General features: G+C 41.3%; 1 protein-coding gene across 11 annotated transcripts in view; it reads left to right on the top strand.

Annotated features, from left to right (window-relative positions):
* CEP170 (centrosomal protein 170) overlaps window positions 1–16,690 on the top strand; it is a 141,304-nt gene that overhangs the window by 39,134 nt on the left and 85,480 nt on the right. For all 11 annotated transcript variants that reach the window (XM_053301571.1, XM_053301634.1, XM_053301627.1 and 8 more), the window contains 4 exons: window positions 4,419–4,508; window positions 6,336–6,417; window positions 7,803–7,858; window positions 9,046–9,208. In XM_053301571.1, the coding sequence (XP_053157546.1) occupies window positions 4,419–4,508; window positions 6,336–6,417; window positions 7,803–7,858; window positions 9,046–9,208 (391 nt within the window). The remainder of the gene's footprint in view (window positions 1–4,418; window positions 4,509–6,335; window positions 6,418–7,802; window positions 7,859–9,045; window positions 9,209–16,690) is intronic.

Genomic DNA, 16,690 nt, shown 5'->3' with positions numbered 1-16,690 from the left:
CATATAAGATGGAGGTACTCATTGTGCGGGGTCGGAACTCGAGAGATGATTTTGATCTGCATGTTCTGGATGGGGTAACACTTCCCCAGAAGGAACAGGTATGCAATGTAGGAGTGCTTCTGGATCCGAGCCTCTCCCTGGTCTCCCAGGTTGAGGCGGTGGCCAGAAGTGCCTTCTGTCAGCTTCGGCTGATAGGCCAGCTGCGTCCATTTCTTGGGTGAACGACCTCAAAACAGTGGTACATCTGCTGGTAACCTCCAGACTGGATTACTGTAATGCGTTCTATGTGGGGCTGCCCTTGTACGTAGTCCAGAAACTACAGTTGGTCCAGAATGCAGCAGCCAGGCTGGCCTCTGGGTCATCTTGGAGAGACCATATAACTCCTGCATTGAAGGAGCTACACTGGCTGCTGATATGTTTCTGGGCAAAATACAAGGTGTTAGTTAGTTAAAGCCCTAAATGGTTTGGGCCCTGGGTATTTAAGAGAACGCCTTCTTCTGCATGAACCCCACCGCCCACTGAGATCTGCTGGAGAGGTCCATCTGCAGCTGCCACCTGCTCGTCTGGTGGCCACTCAGGGACGGGCCTTCTCTACTGCTGCCCCGAGGCTTTGGAATGCGCTCCCTAGTGAGCCTCCCCAACAGCTTTTAAAAAGTCTTTAAAGATGCATCTGTTCACCCAGGCTTTTAATTAATATTGTTTTAATGGTTTTAATGCTGTTTTAAAATATTCTTTAAAAAAAATTTAAATTGTTGTAATATGTAAAATTTTTCATTTTTGTCTTAACTAATGTTTTACTTTGTTTTTATCCTGTTGTAAACCGCCCAGAGATTCAAGTTTTGGGCGGTATAAAAATGTTTAAATAAATAAATAAATAAAAATAAACAACAATGTTCACTGCATTCTAGAAATGTAAGCAGCATGCAGCAGTCTGGTGTGTAGAATCACTAGCTGCTGCTGCCGCCGCCGCCGCCACCGCCGCTACCTGCAGCAGCACTCTACAGAGTTTATAGAGGTAAAGCCATATCCAGACCAGAGGGATGCTACTCTCTCCAGTCTCTTAACTGAAGCTTCATCATTCAGTCATGAATCTCTGCTCATAACCTCCCTACACTTCTATTCCAGCATCTTTCACCTAGGCTTCTTAAAGTGACCCTGGCTTGTGGCCAGCACTGGATTTAAATTGCTTTTGCTGTACTATGTTGGTCTGGCTCTGCTTCCTAGCTTTAGTTTAGACCTCCTTTTGTACCTCATTGGGAACTCCCTATTGGCACTTGCCAAGATCCTAACAGACACCCTACTTCTAACATGCTGAAGACGAGAGCATGCTGCAAAAAGAGCATAGATATTGAAATTCAAAGTTCTGATGAATATTTTAATGAAACATTCCCTGAGTGAATACTAACCAAAACCCACCGCTGTACTGAAATTGGACACCTCCAAATCCTTGAGTGATTTTCTTTTCCATATTTTGTACCCCAAGTTGGGAGAAGAACCCACATATCTGGATGAGGTCCATTGTACCCATAAGAAATGGGTTCTGCGCCTGCGCAGGGACCTTGCGGGCGGATTGATTAGCTCCTCTCGATGCCCCCACCACCTGCACGTGCTGTGTCTTGTCCGTTAAGATTGGCGGTTGGGGCGCCTCCTTTCATTTTCTCGCAAACCGCCCATATCCACAAGATAAATAGTCTCAATGTCCACCAACTGACTCTGCAGCGAGGATGGCTTGGGAGGGACTTATGGCTACAATGGACCCCATCCAGATCATAAGTTACAGGTAAGCAACCTGTTTTAACCCTTCTGTGATAATTGTACTGATACATCTCTAGATAAATGCAGAACTTTACATGCTGCTACACCATAATCCTATTTCTGGTGCAAAGGAAGAATATGGGGGAGGAGGTCAGTCTTAGCACAAATAATGTGTTAATGTCCAAGAATGTCTTGGTAGCAAGCATGAATTTTCCACTTTGCTAAGCAGGTTTTGCCTTGGTATGCATTTGGATGTGAGCACTGTCTGCTGTAAGATGCTCCTCATAGCAGGTGGGACTGTAGCTCAGTGGTAAAACATCTGCTTGCATGCAGAAGGTCCCAGATTAAATCCCTTGCATCTCCAGGTAGGGCTGAGAAAAAACTCTGTTGGAAACTTTGGGGAGTTGCTTCCAGTCAGTTTACTGTGTAGACAATAGTAAGCTAGATGGGACAATTGTTCAGTTTGGTATAAGGCAGCTTTCTGTGTTCCACTTGGAAACTGGGAATGCTTACTGCTGTTTCACACAGATATTGGATCACAATGGCAACAGGTGCAGAAGCTGGCTTGTAAGATCTGAACAGATGTACCCTATTACCTTCTGAGAGCTGCCTGATAAAGGAGTGGAACAAACTTGGAGCAATGTTATCTGTATTGGCTATATCTCTTAGCAGAAGGTTGCAGTTTTCAGCAATTCTTATTGCTTTCCTTCTGAATTGTACCAATTATCTATATTGTTTATTTCACTGAAGTTGAAAATAACATCAGCTAGATCAAAGCAGCACCTCCTCTTGATCTGACAATGGCAAAGTGAAATTATTTCACTTTAGAGTACTTGGTATTTGGGATGTTATGTTGTATAATATACTGTTAATCAGACGTAGCAACAAACCATATTTTATGAACCAGTAGTCATTATCTAAGTGATAGTCTTATACATCGGAAAATATTTCAAACTCCTGGTGAATAGGCACATGGGATTTTCCCCAGCCCTGCTACAAACTGATGAAAAATATGCTGCCTTCCTGGAAAAATCCACTTATAATCAAAAATTATAATTGCAGTCAATTCCAGAATAATGCATACTTCATTGCATAAATTTATGGTACTAATTGTGAGTGGCTACAGATAGAAAAAGTATTGATGCTTTTGAACTTTGGTGCTGGAGAAGACTTTTGAGGATACCATAGACTGCCAGCAAAACAAACAAATGGATCATAGAACAAATCAATCCAGAATTTTCACTCAAGGCACAAATGACCAGGCTCAAGCTATCATACTTCAGACACATTATGAGAAAACCCAGCTCCCTTGAGGTCCATAATGTTGGGAAAGTTGAAGGAAAGAGAAGAAGAGGACGACCAGCAGCAAGTTGGATGGACTCTGTTATGACAGCAATGACTGCAGCCCTGAGAGACCTTAAGGCCAAGTCAAAGACAGATCATCCTGGAGAGAATCTATGGGGTTGCTAAGAGTTAACACTGACTTGATGGCACTTAATCAATCCATCACAGATGACTCACTGCATAGTCTGTTAAATATGTTCTTGTAGATTGTTTGAGAATTTGAGCAGCCACCTAACGGCGCTGTGGGGAAATAACTTGACTAGCATAGTCTGGGAAACACACCAGCAGGGATTCAAACTGGCAACTCGAGCTTGCTAGTCAAGTCATTTCCCCACAGTGCCATTAGGTTACTGCTCAAATTCTCAAACAATCTACAAGAACATATTTCTTGTAGACTATGGGAAGCAGACTATGGGAAACACCTATATCGGGCAGCAGCGATATCAGAAGGTGCTGAAAGGCATTATCTCATACTGCGCCGGAGATGGCAATGGTAAACCCCTCCTGTATTCTACCAAAGACAACCACAGGGCTCTGTGGTCACCAGGAGTCGACACTGTCTCAATGGCACACTTTAGATTGTTTGAATTCCTACATGTCTGTAGGAATACTGCAAGAAAAGGAACCAAACAATGAGATTTTGTGTTGCATATATGTTTGCTATTTTGTGCAGGATCTACTAATCTAGACTAACAATCCATTATTTTCCTCTGTTTACTGAGAATGTGGGTTGACCAGCAACCTCTTTCCAATGATAGGATTGTTAAACAATTATTCCTTTTTTCTTCTGAATTATACCAATGTTCATTGTGTTTAAAATTTTAAATCATAATAACTGACCATATAAATATCTCCTCTAGATGTAACCATTACTCTTATATTTGCTGGGCTTCCTGACATTCACACCACCTTCATATAGATCAGTGATTCTCAAACTTGGGTCCTCAGGTGTTATTGGACTTCAACTCCCATAATCCCCATCCAAAGGCCACTGAGGCTGGGGATTATGGGAGTTGAAGTCCAATAACACCTGAGGACCCAAGTTTGAGAATCCCTGGTATAGATTATGCAAATTTCAGATGCTAAAATAAACATTTGCTCTAGTAGTTCTCTCTCTCTCAGCTATTTTGGATAATTCTCCTGGCTCTACTTTTTATCTCATCAAATTAAGGTTCCTTCTTTACCTTAAAAGCCCTTCTCAACACTCATTTCATTGTTACTTTTCCCTGATAGCTTTGTGATGATGTTTCAACTATGTTACCAGTTTTTGAAACAGATCGCATTTATTTTAAAATGGTATCTTTTTAAAAATATTTCAGTCACGTAGTGTGGACAAGCAACACGCTGTAATCAACTACGATGCCACTGCCGATGAACACTTGGTGAAGGATTTAGGCAGTCTAAATGGGGTGAGTTAATTATGACTCTGTCTTCATGATGTCTGATGGCTTGTACAACCTACAGCATAGTATGTCTGCTATAACATGGGCTGAATGCGAAGTTTTCTCTACACTTTTATAAAAGTACATTGTATAACCTAGATGTGGTTGTATGTTAAGCTTTGTATCTATTTTATTAACATTGTGAGCTGCCCTGAGCTGTAGTGTACTGGAGGGGCAGGGTATAAATATTTTAAATAAATAAGCTTGTGTAAAATACAGCGGGTAGCATCCAGACTCCCTGACAAAGCAGTGCACCATGCTCTTTCTGCTCATGGAAGAGAAGTTGCACTCACACAAGGACTCGTTGAAGCGAGTCTCACGACTGGTGAGACTCACCGAATGAGGTCAGCGGGGAGAGCAGGCTTAGTCTACTCTCCCCGCAGACAATAGCCCGTGGAGCCCTGGGTGGCCATATCGGCTGCCCACACGACTGCCAGCTCCGTCACGGAGCTAGTGGGGGCTGCGAGGATTGGTGTGGGCCACGTGGCCCCTGGGAGTTCCAGGATGCCCCGTGCAAGTGCGCCGGGCATCCTGGAGAGACCCCCAGGGCCAGGAGTATTGTCGCTTTTGAACTTTGGTGCTGGAGAAGACTTTTGAGGGTACCATGGAGAGAATCTATCTATGTAGTCGCTAAGAGTCAACACCGACTTGATGGCACTTAATTAATCAATCACAGAAGACTCAATGCATAGTCTGTTAAATATATTCTTGTAGATTGAGAATTTGAGCAGTCACCTAATGGCAAGCACACGGGGTGCCTGGAGAGACCCACAGGGCCGGGAGGCTTGTTTCAGCCTTCTGGTTGGGATCTTCTCATGTGTTGCCGCAGCGCAGCAATACTCGAGCACAAAGACAAGGTTAATGGAGCACTCGGTCCATTAACTTTGGCTAAGGGGAAGGCTACCTAAGCGGGTGGCCCGCTTTGAGGACACCGGGCTCGCCTGTGAGCTTCATGCTCGCCCAAAAGTGGGCTAGGTCCCCTTAGCCTGCTTTTTGGAGATCATGAGAATCGTTTCCTTGTGTGAGCAGAACTCTCCTTCCACTTCCAGAAGAAACTTCAGTAGAGCAACAGAAGGAGCTTCTGCTGCTCCACTGAAAGACTTGTGGACCTTCATGAACATGACCTAAAACTTCATTTACAGAATACTGGTCTATTGATGAACAAGTTTCAGACTTTAAGGAAGCATTGTCAGATAAACTACTTCAGAGGTTAAAGTTACATTGGGCTCTCATCTTTCAAACTATAATTTGGAGCATCTGGAATAAGTCACATGCATGCTTGTTCCTTCCCTTCATGTGCTTGGCTTAACAAAATACTTCCTAGTTTATCAAACCAATTTGCTGTGATGCAAACCATGATTTGACAAACCAGAAAGTATATTTATTCTTAAGTTGAGGGGAGTGGGGAGAAGAAGGCACACTCTTTACTCTAACAGACAATAGACATTTCTTGCTGTGTGGGAAGAGTGCAGTGAGAGATGTCTAGCTATTATGGGAACGGTACATATTACTTAACAAGTTTATAGAATATTTCCTTAGCAGACCTGTTAATAGTACATGTTAAGCTTAGGTCATATCAGTAGTAAATAAACCCAGATCTGTATATCTTCACCTATGCCCGTTGAATTATTTTGGTGCACAGGGAAGATAGATTCCAGAACATTTTATTCAGCAGTTCGACGATGGTATATGAAATTGACTTTGCAAACAAAAAACTACACCCATACTGAAATATTCTTTTATTGCTAGAATATCTAACTCTACTTTCTCTTTCTTTTTTTCCCTTTTCCCCAGACATTTGTAAATGATGTGAGGATTCCAGAACAGACATACATCACCCTGAAACTTGACGATAAACTGAGATTTGGATATGATATCCTTATTACAATGTGTGGTTAAAATACAGTAGCTTGTGGTCATGTTCAGGAATTTACATATTAATTTATTCTTCCTTTGGATGTTGTGCATTATAATATGCACTATAGAATTCTCAAAGAAAGTGGCAAAAAAATAGGTCAAACACCTTCTCTCCTGACATGTTAAGATAATCTGATCCTTTTATCTGTTAGTGCACTATTATTGGAAGATACATGTTAATAATGTGCACAAGACACCATATAGCTAATCTTAACCCTGTTCTTTCTACATTTTCGGTGAAGCAGAGTTGAGTAATTTGTTCAATGTGAAACACCACCACAGAAGCCTAAAAAGAGCAAGGTGGTGGCAGTTAATTTACTGCTTTAATGGCATATACTTCACATAATCTACATACAGTGATTTGAATGAAAAGGATGGCTATCAAGCCTTTGCTGTCAGATGCTTGATACCCTTGAATGTTTCCTGCATGGTAGTTTTGATTATTGGTTATCAGTTAGAACCAGTTATCAGTTATGTTTACAGGTTAGAACAGTTTTGCCAGTTAGGATGAAGAGAAGGATCAAAAGCAAGTATAATTCAGAAAAAGAAAGTTGTGAAAAGTAATGTTTAAGCTGCTTTCATATCTTGAGTTGCACCACTCACTCCTGGTAAGCTCCTTTGTATACATCACACCGGAGCGAGAGGGTGCAACTTGCTTGTAGTTCTCTCCCTTATTTTGTAGTAACAAAAAACCCTTATGTCTCTCAATTTGGACATCACACCAAATCATGGTTAAGAAAACATTTCTGTGGTTGGGCATAATATCTTAATTACCAAACTGTAGTTATGGCCATCATTTTACCTCCAGTTTACATTTCAACTGTTGCAGTTTATGCTACAACATGGAGACGAGTCAATTTATAAAGTTGAGTGCTGTGTGAAAACAAACAAGCACCTCTAAAGCATGGGTTGCCTGTTGTGTGTTTGGAGGCTGAAACCATGGTATATGGTGTCTAAATTAAGCCCATGTCTAAGATTCTGGAGTGCTTTTACCCCTTTCTGCTTGTTATTTATGATCATATACATTTTTTTATTCACACTGACAAGCTAATATTCTGCTTATGCTATGCAAAATAATGATTTTGTGAATGGATGGTTTTAAGCAGTCAGTATAGGTAAATCCAAGGCAAGTATAATGTTGCATCACATACATTATGTTTGTTAATCTAATACCCAATATAATACCCTATAAACAAAACGATATAAATTGAGACTCTTGTTGCATCTTTTAGAAACTTGAAACTGAGTAATATTTTCTCTAAAAAAAAACACCAACTTGTCCAAAAAACGGTAAAACTTCTAATGGATTTAGACACAATTTCTTTCCTTATCGCACATTACATACCAATCTTTTTACTGTAGTCAGAGGAGAGATGAGAGTCCCTGAAGAAGCACTTAAGGTAAAATCATAAACTGTGTATTTATTGGCTGTCATCCTAACTAAGAAAATGCCCACACACTTGTGCACCTAAGAATACTCTACAGTATAGACTCATCTTCCTGGTGCATAGACATTTCCTTTATTGGGATGTCAGCTTCTGTTTCCCATCTTGGTCAATGAGGCTCAAAGCTGATTCACATTAGCCATCAGCCTCACATTTCGGGAGCTTGTCAGATTGTTCTTGCTAAACACCTGCTAAATGAACAAAGAGGTACCTTTTACCGTGGTGATTTCTTTATTTAGCAGGGGGAGAGTAACTGGCCCTATCTACCCCCAGCACAGTACTTCCAGTGACTGTTGCTGGTGTCTATCTTATGTTCTTTTTAGAATGTGAGCCCTTTGGGGACAGTGATCCATCTTATTTGTTTATTTATCTGTGTAAACCACCCTGAGCCGTTTTTGGAAGGGCGGTATAGAAATTGTAGTAGTAGTAGTAGTAGTAGTAGTAGTAGTAGTAATAGTTTCAGGTTCTTTCTGAACCTTAGCTTCCTCACAACCTGTGGTTGTTTGGAGCCAGCAAACTAGAATCTGATTGGCTTGCATACCACAGTTTGTGCTAACTGTAGTTTTGTGTTATTTATGAATACACAGACCATTGATAAATGCATACTTAGGGCCACTGCTGCACCATAGAGATGGAAGTAAACTTATGAAGCTGAGTCCTGAGCAGATGGGAAATAAAAGTAGACAGTTCTGAATCACAGTTTGCTTGTTAAATGTCTAGAAGCTCAAACCATAGCTTGGATTCTTGACTGTGGTTAGCACGAATCATAATTTTGCGTTATTTCTGAAGCCAGACATTCTCTTGTCCAAGAAAAACTCATGCACGGGCTTGGTCTGTATAACCCAGTGTCTCAATTCAGGGGGCTCTGAGTGGGCTCATGTGAAGTTTCAAGCTATAGCAGCTCCAAGAGGAGGTGCCAGGTTTATGCAAACGGTACCTCCACATCCATGACTCTTGGAAGTACTCATGGGAACCATTAAATAGTGAACTGGCTATTTATATTTAGTATATTTATATAAACTGATTCAACTTAAATGAATTATGTAAAGGTTTGTTTCCACAATAGGTTTGAAATTGGTGGATTTATTTGTTTTGTTGTAAACTGTAGTCATCTGCTTCATGGGATCTTCTTTAATGTCTAGCATGAGAAGTTTACAAGTCAGCTTCAGTTATCCCAAAAATCTTCAGAGGCAGAAGGATCAAAGCCAACCAGTGCCAAAGCTGCAGAGCCAAAGGTACAAGATTCCATTGCTGAAGTGCATCACAAAACTATAGAGGCACTGAAATGTGAAGAGAAATCTGCAGGTGAGAGAAATGAAGCAGTATAGTCTGTTGTACCCATTAACATGTACTGAATGTTTTTAGGTGTTACATTGGCTAGTGTAAAAACAGTATTATAGATGTGTTGGCTGACGCATGGTACAAAGCAATCTGGTTGGCTGGTTCTGAACTGCTTGTTCCACTGCAGTTCTAAAGCAATGTGTGTGGTGTTGCAAAACAAGGCTTATCCATTACTACTTAAAAATTAAGCAATAACTTCCACAGCAGTATGTCCATTGGAAATAATGGACATAGCACAGTGGAAGTGTGATTGTGCAATTTTAAGTAGTAGCAGACAAACGTTGTTCAGCAACATCATAGGGTTTACTTTATTATTTATTTATTTATTTATTTTATTGTTAGATTTATATACCGCCTTTCATTAAAGCAATCCCAAGGCGGTTTACAGCAAAAAAAAATATATTTTTTAATCACAAGATGCTAAAAAAGACACAATTAAAATACTAAGTGGGGGGAAAAATATTAAACAAACCTGATTAAAAAATTTAAAACAAAAGCATAAAAGCAATAAAAACTATAAAGAGCAGCAGCAGCGAATCAAATAAATGCCTGGGCAAAAAGCCAAGATTTTACACTTTTTATAAAAGCTGTGATGAAGACCAAGGCATGAATAGCCACTAGGAGAGCATTCCATAGTCTGGGGGCAGCAACAGAGAAGGCCCTGTCCCGCATGCACGACAACTCACTCATTGTCGGCACCCAGAGCAGAGCCCCCTCAGATGACCTTGTCAAGCGGGCAGCAACCCTTGGATGCAGGCGGTCCCTCAGGTATCCCGGGCCCAAACTGTTTAGGGCTTTAAAGGCCAAAACCAGCACCTTGAATTGGACCCGGAAACAAACTGGTAGCCATTGCAGCTCTTTCAAAATGGGTGTGATGTGCTCCCACCGGGCAGCTCCAGATAAGAACCTCGCTGCTGCATTTTGCACTAGCTGCAGTTTCTGGATGTTCTTCAAGGGCAGCCCCACGTAGAGCGTGTTACAGTAATCCAGCCTTGACGTGACTAAGGCATGGGTAACTGTGGCCAGATCTGCCTTCTCGAGACACCCACAGCAGCGCAAGCAATTCAAAACCAACCACATTGCATTGCATGATGTGACAACCATTGTTAACATGCATCCAAGAGTAAATGCAGACATATTGGAATCTCTAATTTTGTTGGTGAACCAGCCTCTTCAAGGCACTTCAGTTTCATCCCCCCCCCCCGCTTTGGTAATTTTGTGATATCAAAATAAGTGAGGCTAGTTCACTTATTTTAAAGTTCATGAGTCTTTGTATCCTTTTTTATTTTGTTGTGATATGTATTTTATTGTGAGCCACCCAGAGACATAAGTTTTGAGCAGGATATAAACAAGTTAAATAAATAAGTACAGTGTACTGTCACCCCAAGTGATGTCAAATTTCACCCCATCCAATCCTCAACTTGTTGTATGGTCTTCACATCGGCTTGTATAAGCCTAGAGATTTCCAAGATTACTTTATAATTTCATAACATAACGGTGTTACTGTCATGAAACAATTATTGGAATACAGGGCTTAATTCTTGCCAGAATTTGTCAGGGCTCAGTACTGAATAGGATATAAGAACGGTTGAAAGTGCCCCAAGTTTATATATTATAGTGGCAGGCTGCAGAAACACATTTGGTATCTAGTTTCAAGTGGAATAAAATTAATTTCCAATACCAGATACAGTGTAAGTGTGCATATACTGAATAAACTAGCTCAAGCCAATGCATAACTAGAAGGATTCCCCAGAGACCGTACAAGCAACCCTTGATAGAAGAGCTCTTTACAGATCCATTTGTGTAAAACCTGAAGCTGCGTCTGGATTAAAACATGCCTCTAGATAAGTGGACAGAATTATGTGTTTTATGCCATGATGACAAACCTGAGGAATGTAGATTTTAAAATTAATTCATTACCTTTTGTGGGGGCCTAACATATTGTCTGCAGATAAAGGTTCTGAACAAATGTTTGTCAAATATATTCTGTTGTATTTTGCAAAAACATTTACCCTTATGTTAATAATCTGTCTGTCTAGCTTTAGGAAATGATTCATTCTACAAACCTAAATTCTTTGTTTTATGAACATCATAGATAACCATGCTGGTCCATTAGAAAAGATCTCAATGCCGCAGTTTGGTAATGTCTTTTTTTTTTTTTTTGATCAACCAAAATGACATAAGGTTGTGAGCAGCAATCTTTTCAGTTCTTTGGAACTCTTTATCAGGTCAAATGGTGAAGCAAAATGTTGAGGGAGGAGGGATGGAAAAGCTAGGCTTGGTGGCAGAGCCCCAAATCTGCAGTTAATAACTATTAAAAATTGAATGCCTTTCGGACCCAAGCGCCAGTTCGGGCAGAGCCTTTGCAGAGGGAGGAGCACTGCTTGAGAGCTCCTCTCTCCCTCCTAAATTTAGGACTTTCTTTGATCAACTGTAACGGGACAGGGTAAGGTGGTTTCGGAAGCTGGGAGGGAGGGAGGGTGGGACTTCGGAGGCAGCGGCTGAGGCTGTATTTTTGCTTTCTGTTTTCTTCGGCCTTCGCTCGGCCCCCGGTCCCGGCCTCCGTCTCCCTGCGGCGGTCTGGGTCTCCGCCGCCATTCCCCCTCCCGCCACCCACCGCGGCCCGTGTCTCCGGCCGGGGCGGCCACCCAGGGCTCCGGCGGGCCCGCCACCCACCGCCGCCGCGGCCCGCGGCTCCAGCGGGCCCGCCACCCACCGCCACCGCCCGCAGCTCCGGCCGGGTCCTCCGCTCCCTGGGGCCTCTCCCTTGTCACCGCGGGTGTCCTCTGGGCAAGGCGGTGGCGGCCAGTGTCCCCTGCCGCCGCTTACCCGGCTTCTTCGGGGTGGCCGCTTCTGGCCGCCCAAGATGGCTGCCGGGTACCGGCGAGCGTGTCTCCCTTGCCCTGTTCTGCGCCTGCGCTTTGCGCAGGCGCAGAAAAGGGCAGGGAGGCACGGACACACGCTTGGTGTCCGTCCACGGATGGACACCAAGCGTTTTATTAGAGAGGATGATTCAAGGTCAAATCACCAAATTGCCTCAGATTTGACCTGAATCAATTTGAGGTCGAATTGAATTGCACATCTCTACTTCTCACATTACAGAAGGTAATTACTTAAGTTTGTACAATTCCTCCTGAGCTCCATTTTAAGATTATAAACTGTAGAATTTGGCAATCTTCCATCAAACCCAGTTTCCTTCTTTCTCTTGGTTTTTTAAAACTTGGTCATGTAGCCAAGTTCTCCATATAGAAAAGCCTGTTACTCACAACTTTGTATCATTATCAATGGTCCTAATAAAGGTGTTACCAGACTAGGGCCTCTAGTTTTACAAGAAACCACAGTTGGAGAGTCATCTTAGCATATTGTGGCATCTGTTTTCAAAGCATTGACAATGCACATCTAATCAATGGGACTCTTGCTAACATTGACTTATCTTAAATTAACACATTAAATCAGTTTAGTCCCCTGTAAGTTAATGGACCAATGCCCCAGAAGCTAACCATCTCCTCTGGGGTGGGGGGGAACGTGGTTTTTCTGTAAGAGCAAGTCAGGTTTCACCCATTCTTGGGAAACTACTGCCAATACTATTTATATCTATTTATTATTTATTGTTTGATTTATGTACCTCTTTTCATTAAAATAACCTCAAACTGGTTTACAATATAATTAAAAGAATACACAATTAAAATACAAAAAGTAAAGTTATTAATATAAATATAAAAATCTCTGTTTAAAAATGTAAAATCCTATATACAAATAATACATAAAACATAGAGAAGCAGCAGTAAAAACTAATCTCATTTAAAAGCCTCGGTGAAGATCCATGTCTTTACTTGTTTTCTAAAAACTGTGGTGGAAGCTGAGGAGCGGATGCCAGCCAGGAGAGCTTTATTATCACAATGCAAGCTTAGTACATTGCAACTTGTAGAGTTAACTCAGAATAGGAACATCATATAGAGCTAATGGGAAATATATACTTTTTAACCTTTTTGTTCTATTTGAGTTACCTTGTCTCCCTGCTGCTTTCCAATATCTTTCTGTGTTATGTATAATAATCCCTTTTCTATAATCAAATGCAAGTTCAAACCACCTCCATGACTATTCTAGAATGTACTCACTTTTAAAATGAATGGATAGAAGGAAGGTTGGTAGGATCAGACCCTGAGACTAGGGATCCTGTAGAGAATATACCATCCTCAAGAACTACTCTATTCTCAATACGGGAGAGGGAGAGAGATGGTAGCAGCTTATGTAAATCAGGCACAGTCTGAGGAAGGAAGGTATTTCAGAATACTGCAGGTTCCTGAATAAAAAGTGGTAGATAAATCTCTTCTGATGAGGCTTTCTGTAATTCTACCCATTTCTGAAAGCTAACGTCAAAGCTTCATGATCATACAGATCATTCTGTATGATCCCCATCACACATTGAGGTCATCTGGAGAGGTCCAACTCCAGTTACCACCAGTATGTCTGGTGGTTACTCGGAACCGGGCCTTCTCTGGAACTTCTCCTGGCCTATGGAATGCACTCCCGGCAGATATCCGCAGTTGAGGCTTGCTGTTGGCCTTTAAGAGAACCCTAAAAACTTACTTGTTTGGCATGGCCTTTCCAAGGTCTTTAAATTGTTTTTAAGTATTTTAATTTGTTTTAAATTGTGTTAAAATTGTTCATATATTGTTTTAAATGATGTTTGTTTGTATGCTTTTTAAACCAGTTGTACACCGCCCAGAGCCTCTGGATGTGGCGGTTTATAGATGTAATAAATAATGATAAATCAGCACTGTTACTGAGTAAGTAATGAAGCTTTTGCGGAGCTTGTAAGAGTGGAAACATAAGCCAAGAATATGAACAGACATATCAGCCCTAGGACATGTAAACGTGCCTCTGAATAGCTGCAAAATGCATTTCTTTCCAACCAAAAATCTAAAAGGATTGCCCATAGAGCAGGAATTCAGGAGGAAAGGCTTACAGAACAGAGGCTGTTTCCAGCCAGACTAGAGCCCCTAACATATTTTTTAGCAATTAAGCATTTCACATGCTCTGAGGCGTTCTTGCCTTATCCCTCCAGACATTATGAACACATGGTCAATGACTATAATCCACAGGGATAAAGATGCAAGACCTGTCATGCAGAAGGAGAAAAATGTCATTAATAATTCACTCTGCCTTTAGCTGAGACTCCCTTAGAGGTGACGTTTTGTGTAAACTTCTGCACCTCTCTCCCTTTTTAAGGCAAATCCAGCACATGCAATGTTCATTGAATTTAACCAATGTGCTCTCAGGAAACAGATTAGCAGCATGTAAAATATTCTGCAGAAGATATACCAATCTTGGTACTACATTTAACTTCCAAAGCTTAAAAAAAAAAAACACTCGCCAAGTTAGTTTTTAATCTCACATATTTTTAAAAATATCTGTATCTGCTGCTTATTCTGCAAAAATACCTTTTTAGCCAGAAACCTCTACTGACCTGTGTTAAAAGCTCATTTTTATAGTATTACTTCAGAATTTACAAAGGCAATGTTATGGTAAGAAGTTGTTGTGATTATTGAACAGAGATAGAAGTTAGTCTGGATTGATAAATAGAGGTCTGTTTCCCTTTCTGTGTGACACTCTTTAGTAACTGCCAAGCCCCAGTATCAAGATCCAGTTTACTTTAAAGAGGCTTTTCAGCGTTTATACAGAAGGTGAACTAAGATGATGAGATCATTCTGCCTCACAGGGCTGCTGTAACGATTACTGACAAAATTTGCAGGAAGTGTTTTGACAGCTATAAATGTGCTAAATAGCATTTGTCAAGAGATAGTTATCAATCACACATAATGAACTCTACAGGTAGCAACCGAACCTTTGGCACAGTGTTTCACTGTTGACAAACACTCCTTCCACGTACAGAAAGCTACTGTAGATGTTCTTGGAGCTCTAAAATCAGACATGGAGATTTCCTTTGACTAAAAGAAAATGCTCCTTTGAGTGAAACAAATGGGTTTTATTTCCTAAGTTGTGCAGTCTTATCTGGCTGCTCACAAAAATGGGGAAGTCTGTGTCCTCCTTTCTTTGCTCATTTTATGACTAGTCTCCCATTGCTTTTTCTGCTGTATATCCCCCTTTTATCCTCTCATTTTTTGCAGGGTGGTGTGAGAGTGCCATTCAATCTCTTTCTACTACTAATCCTGCTGTGATTTTCTCACTCTCTTTTTATGAGCTTTCTCCCCTGCCCCCTCGCCCACTGCTTCTCTTCTATCTTCTTTCCATCATTCCCAAATTTGAATCTCTCCACCTTTTCCCAGCGAGCTGTCTTTAATTCAGGTAACAATAGTCTTTGCAGGAAAGTACCTCTCCATAGTCTCCTCCATACCCATAGTGAAGGATTTCTGACTTTAAAATTTTTTTTTAAAAAAGCACACCAAAATTCATCTGGCTCTCTGCAGAGGAGGGGAAATGGAAGAGCCAGGAAAGGGAAGTGGAAGCCAGAGGAGGCTGAGGAAGCGCTCCATTGTTGTAGCATGCTGGCCAGCATGTGAATTGTGATTCTTCTCCCTGTTTGTAGTAGTATTAGTGGTGGTGATGGCAGCAGTGGTAGACATCTCTAAGAGGCATTCCTTTTCAGGATCTCTCTCACTGCTGGCAACTACATGAAGTCCTGCCCTTCAGCTGATAGCTAGGTAGAGATCAGGAAAGAGAAAAGTCTATTGGGCATTTTAAAAGTGGCGGATGAGTGAAAGGGAGAAGGTGGCAAAGAAGGACCAAGAGGATGCCAGTTTCACAGCTAGCCTTCCTGCACCCTTTGAATAGGTTAAGTGAGGGGTTTATTCAGATCACTGAGCCTCCCCCAAGATGGAATCATTGTTGCATTCTTGTTAGGTCTGCTATTGTCATTTCTTCATTACTGGACCATGGAAGAAGCAAAAGAGAGCACCTTCTTTATGAGGGAAAGCTACAACACCTGGGGCTTTTTAGTTTAGAAAAAAATATTACTTAGGGGAGAGACATAAGGGGCTTTTTCTGTAGTCACTCCTGGGCTGTGGAATGCGCTCCCTCTAGACAAGTGTGGCTTAACAACTTTATCAGCCTTTTAAAAGAGCCCTTAACACACTTTTTTAGCCAGGCTTTTGATTATCTCAATGTTTGAAATTTTTAATTGCTGTTTAATGGTTGGTTTTATTCTGTTTTTATTGTGTGCGTTTTCTAAACTGCCTAGAGCCTTTGGAGTCAGGCAGTATATAAATAAAATAATAAATGTCTATAAAATTATGCATGGTGTGGAGAGAGTGGACAGAGTGAAATTTCTCTCTCACACAATACTAGAACCAGGGGTCATCCCATGAAACTGATTGCTAGGAAGTTTAGGGTCGAGAATAGGAAGCACTTTTCTATACAGTGCATAATTACCCTATGGAATTTTCTGCCATACAATGTGATGATGGTCACCAGCCTCTATGATTC

The sequence above is a fragment of the Hemicordylus capensis genome, chromosome 1 (genome assembly GCF_027244095.1).
Source record: "Hemicordylus capensis ecotype Gifberg chromosome 1, rHemCap1.1.pri, whole genome shotgun sequence".
Taxonomy (NCBI): Eukaryota; Metazoa; Chordata; class Lepidosauria; order Squamata; family Cordylidae; genus Hemicordylus; species Hemicordylus capensis.
This window is presented reverse-complemented; position numbering and strand designations above follow the sequence as displayed.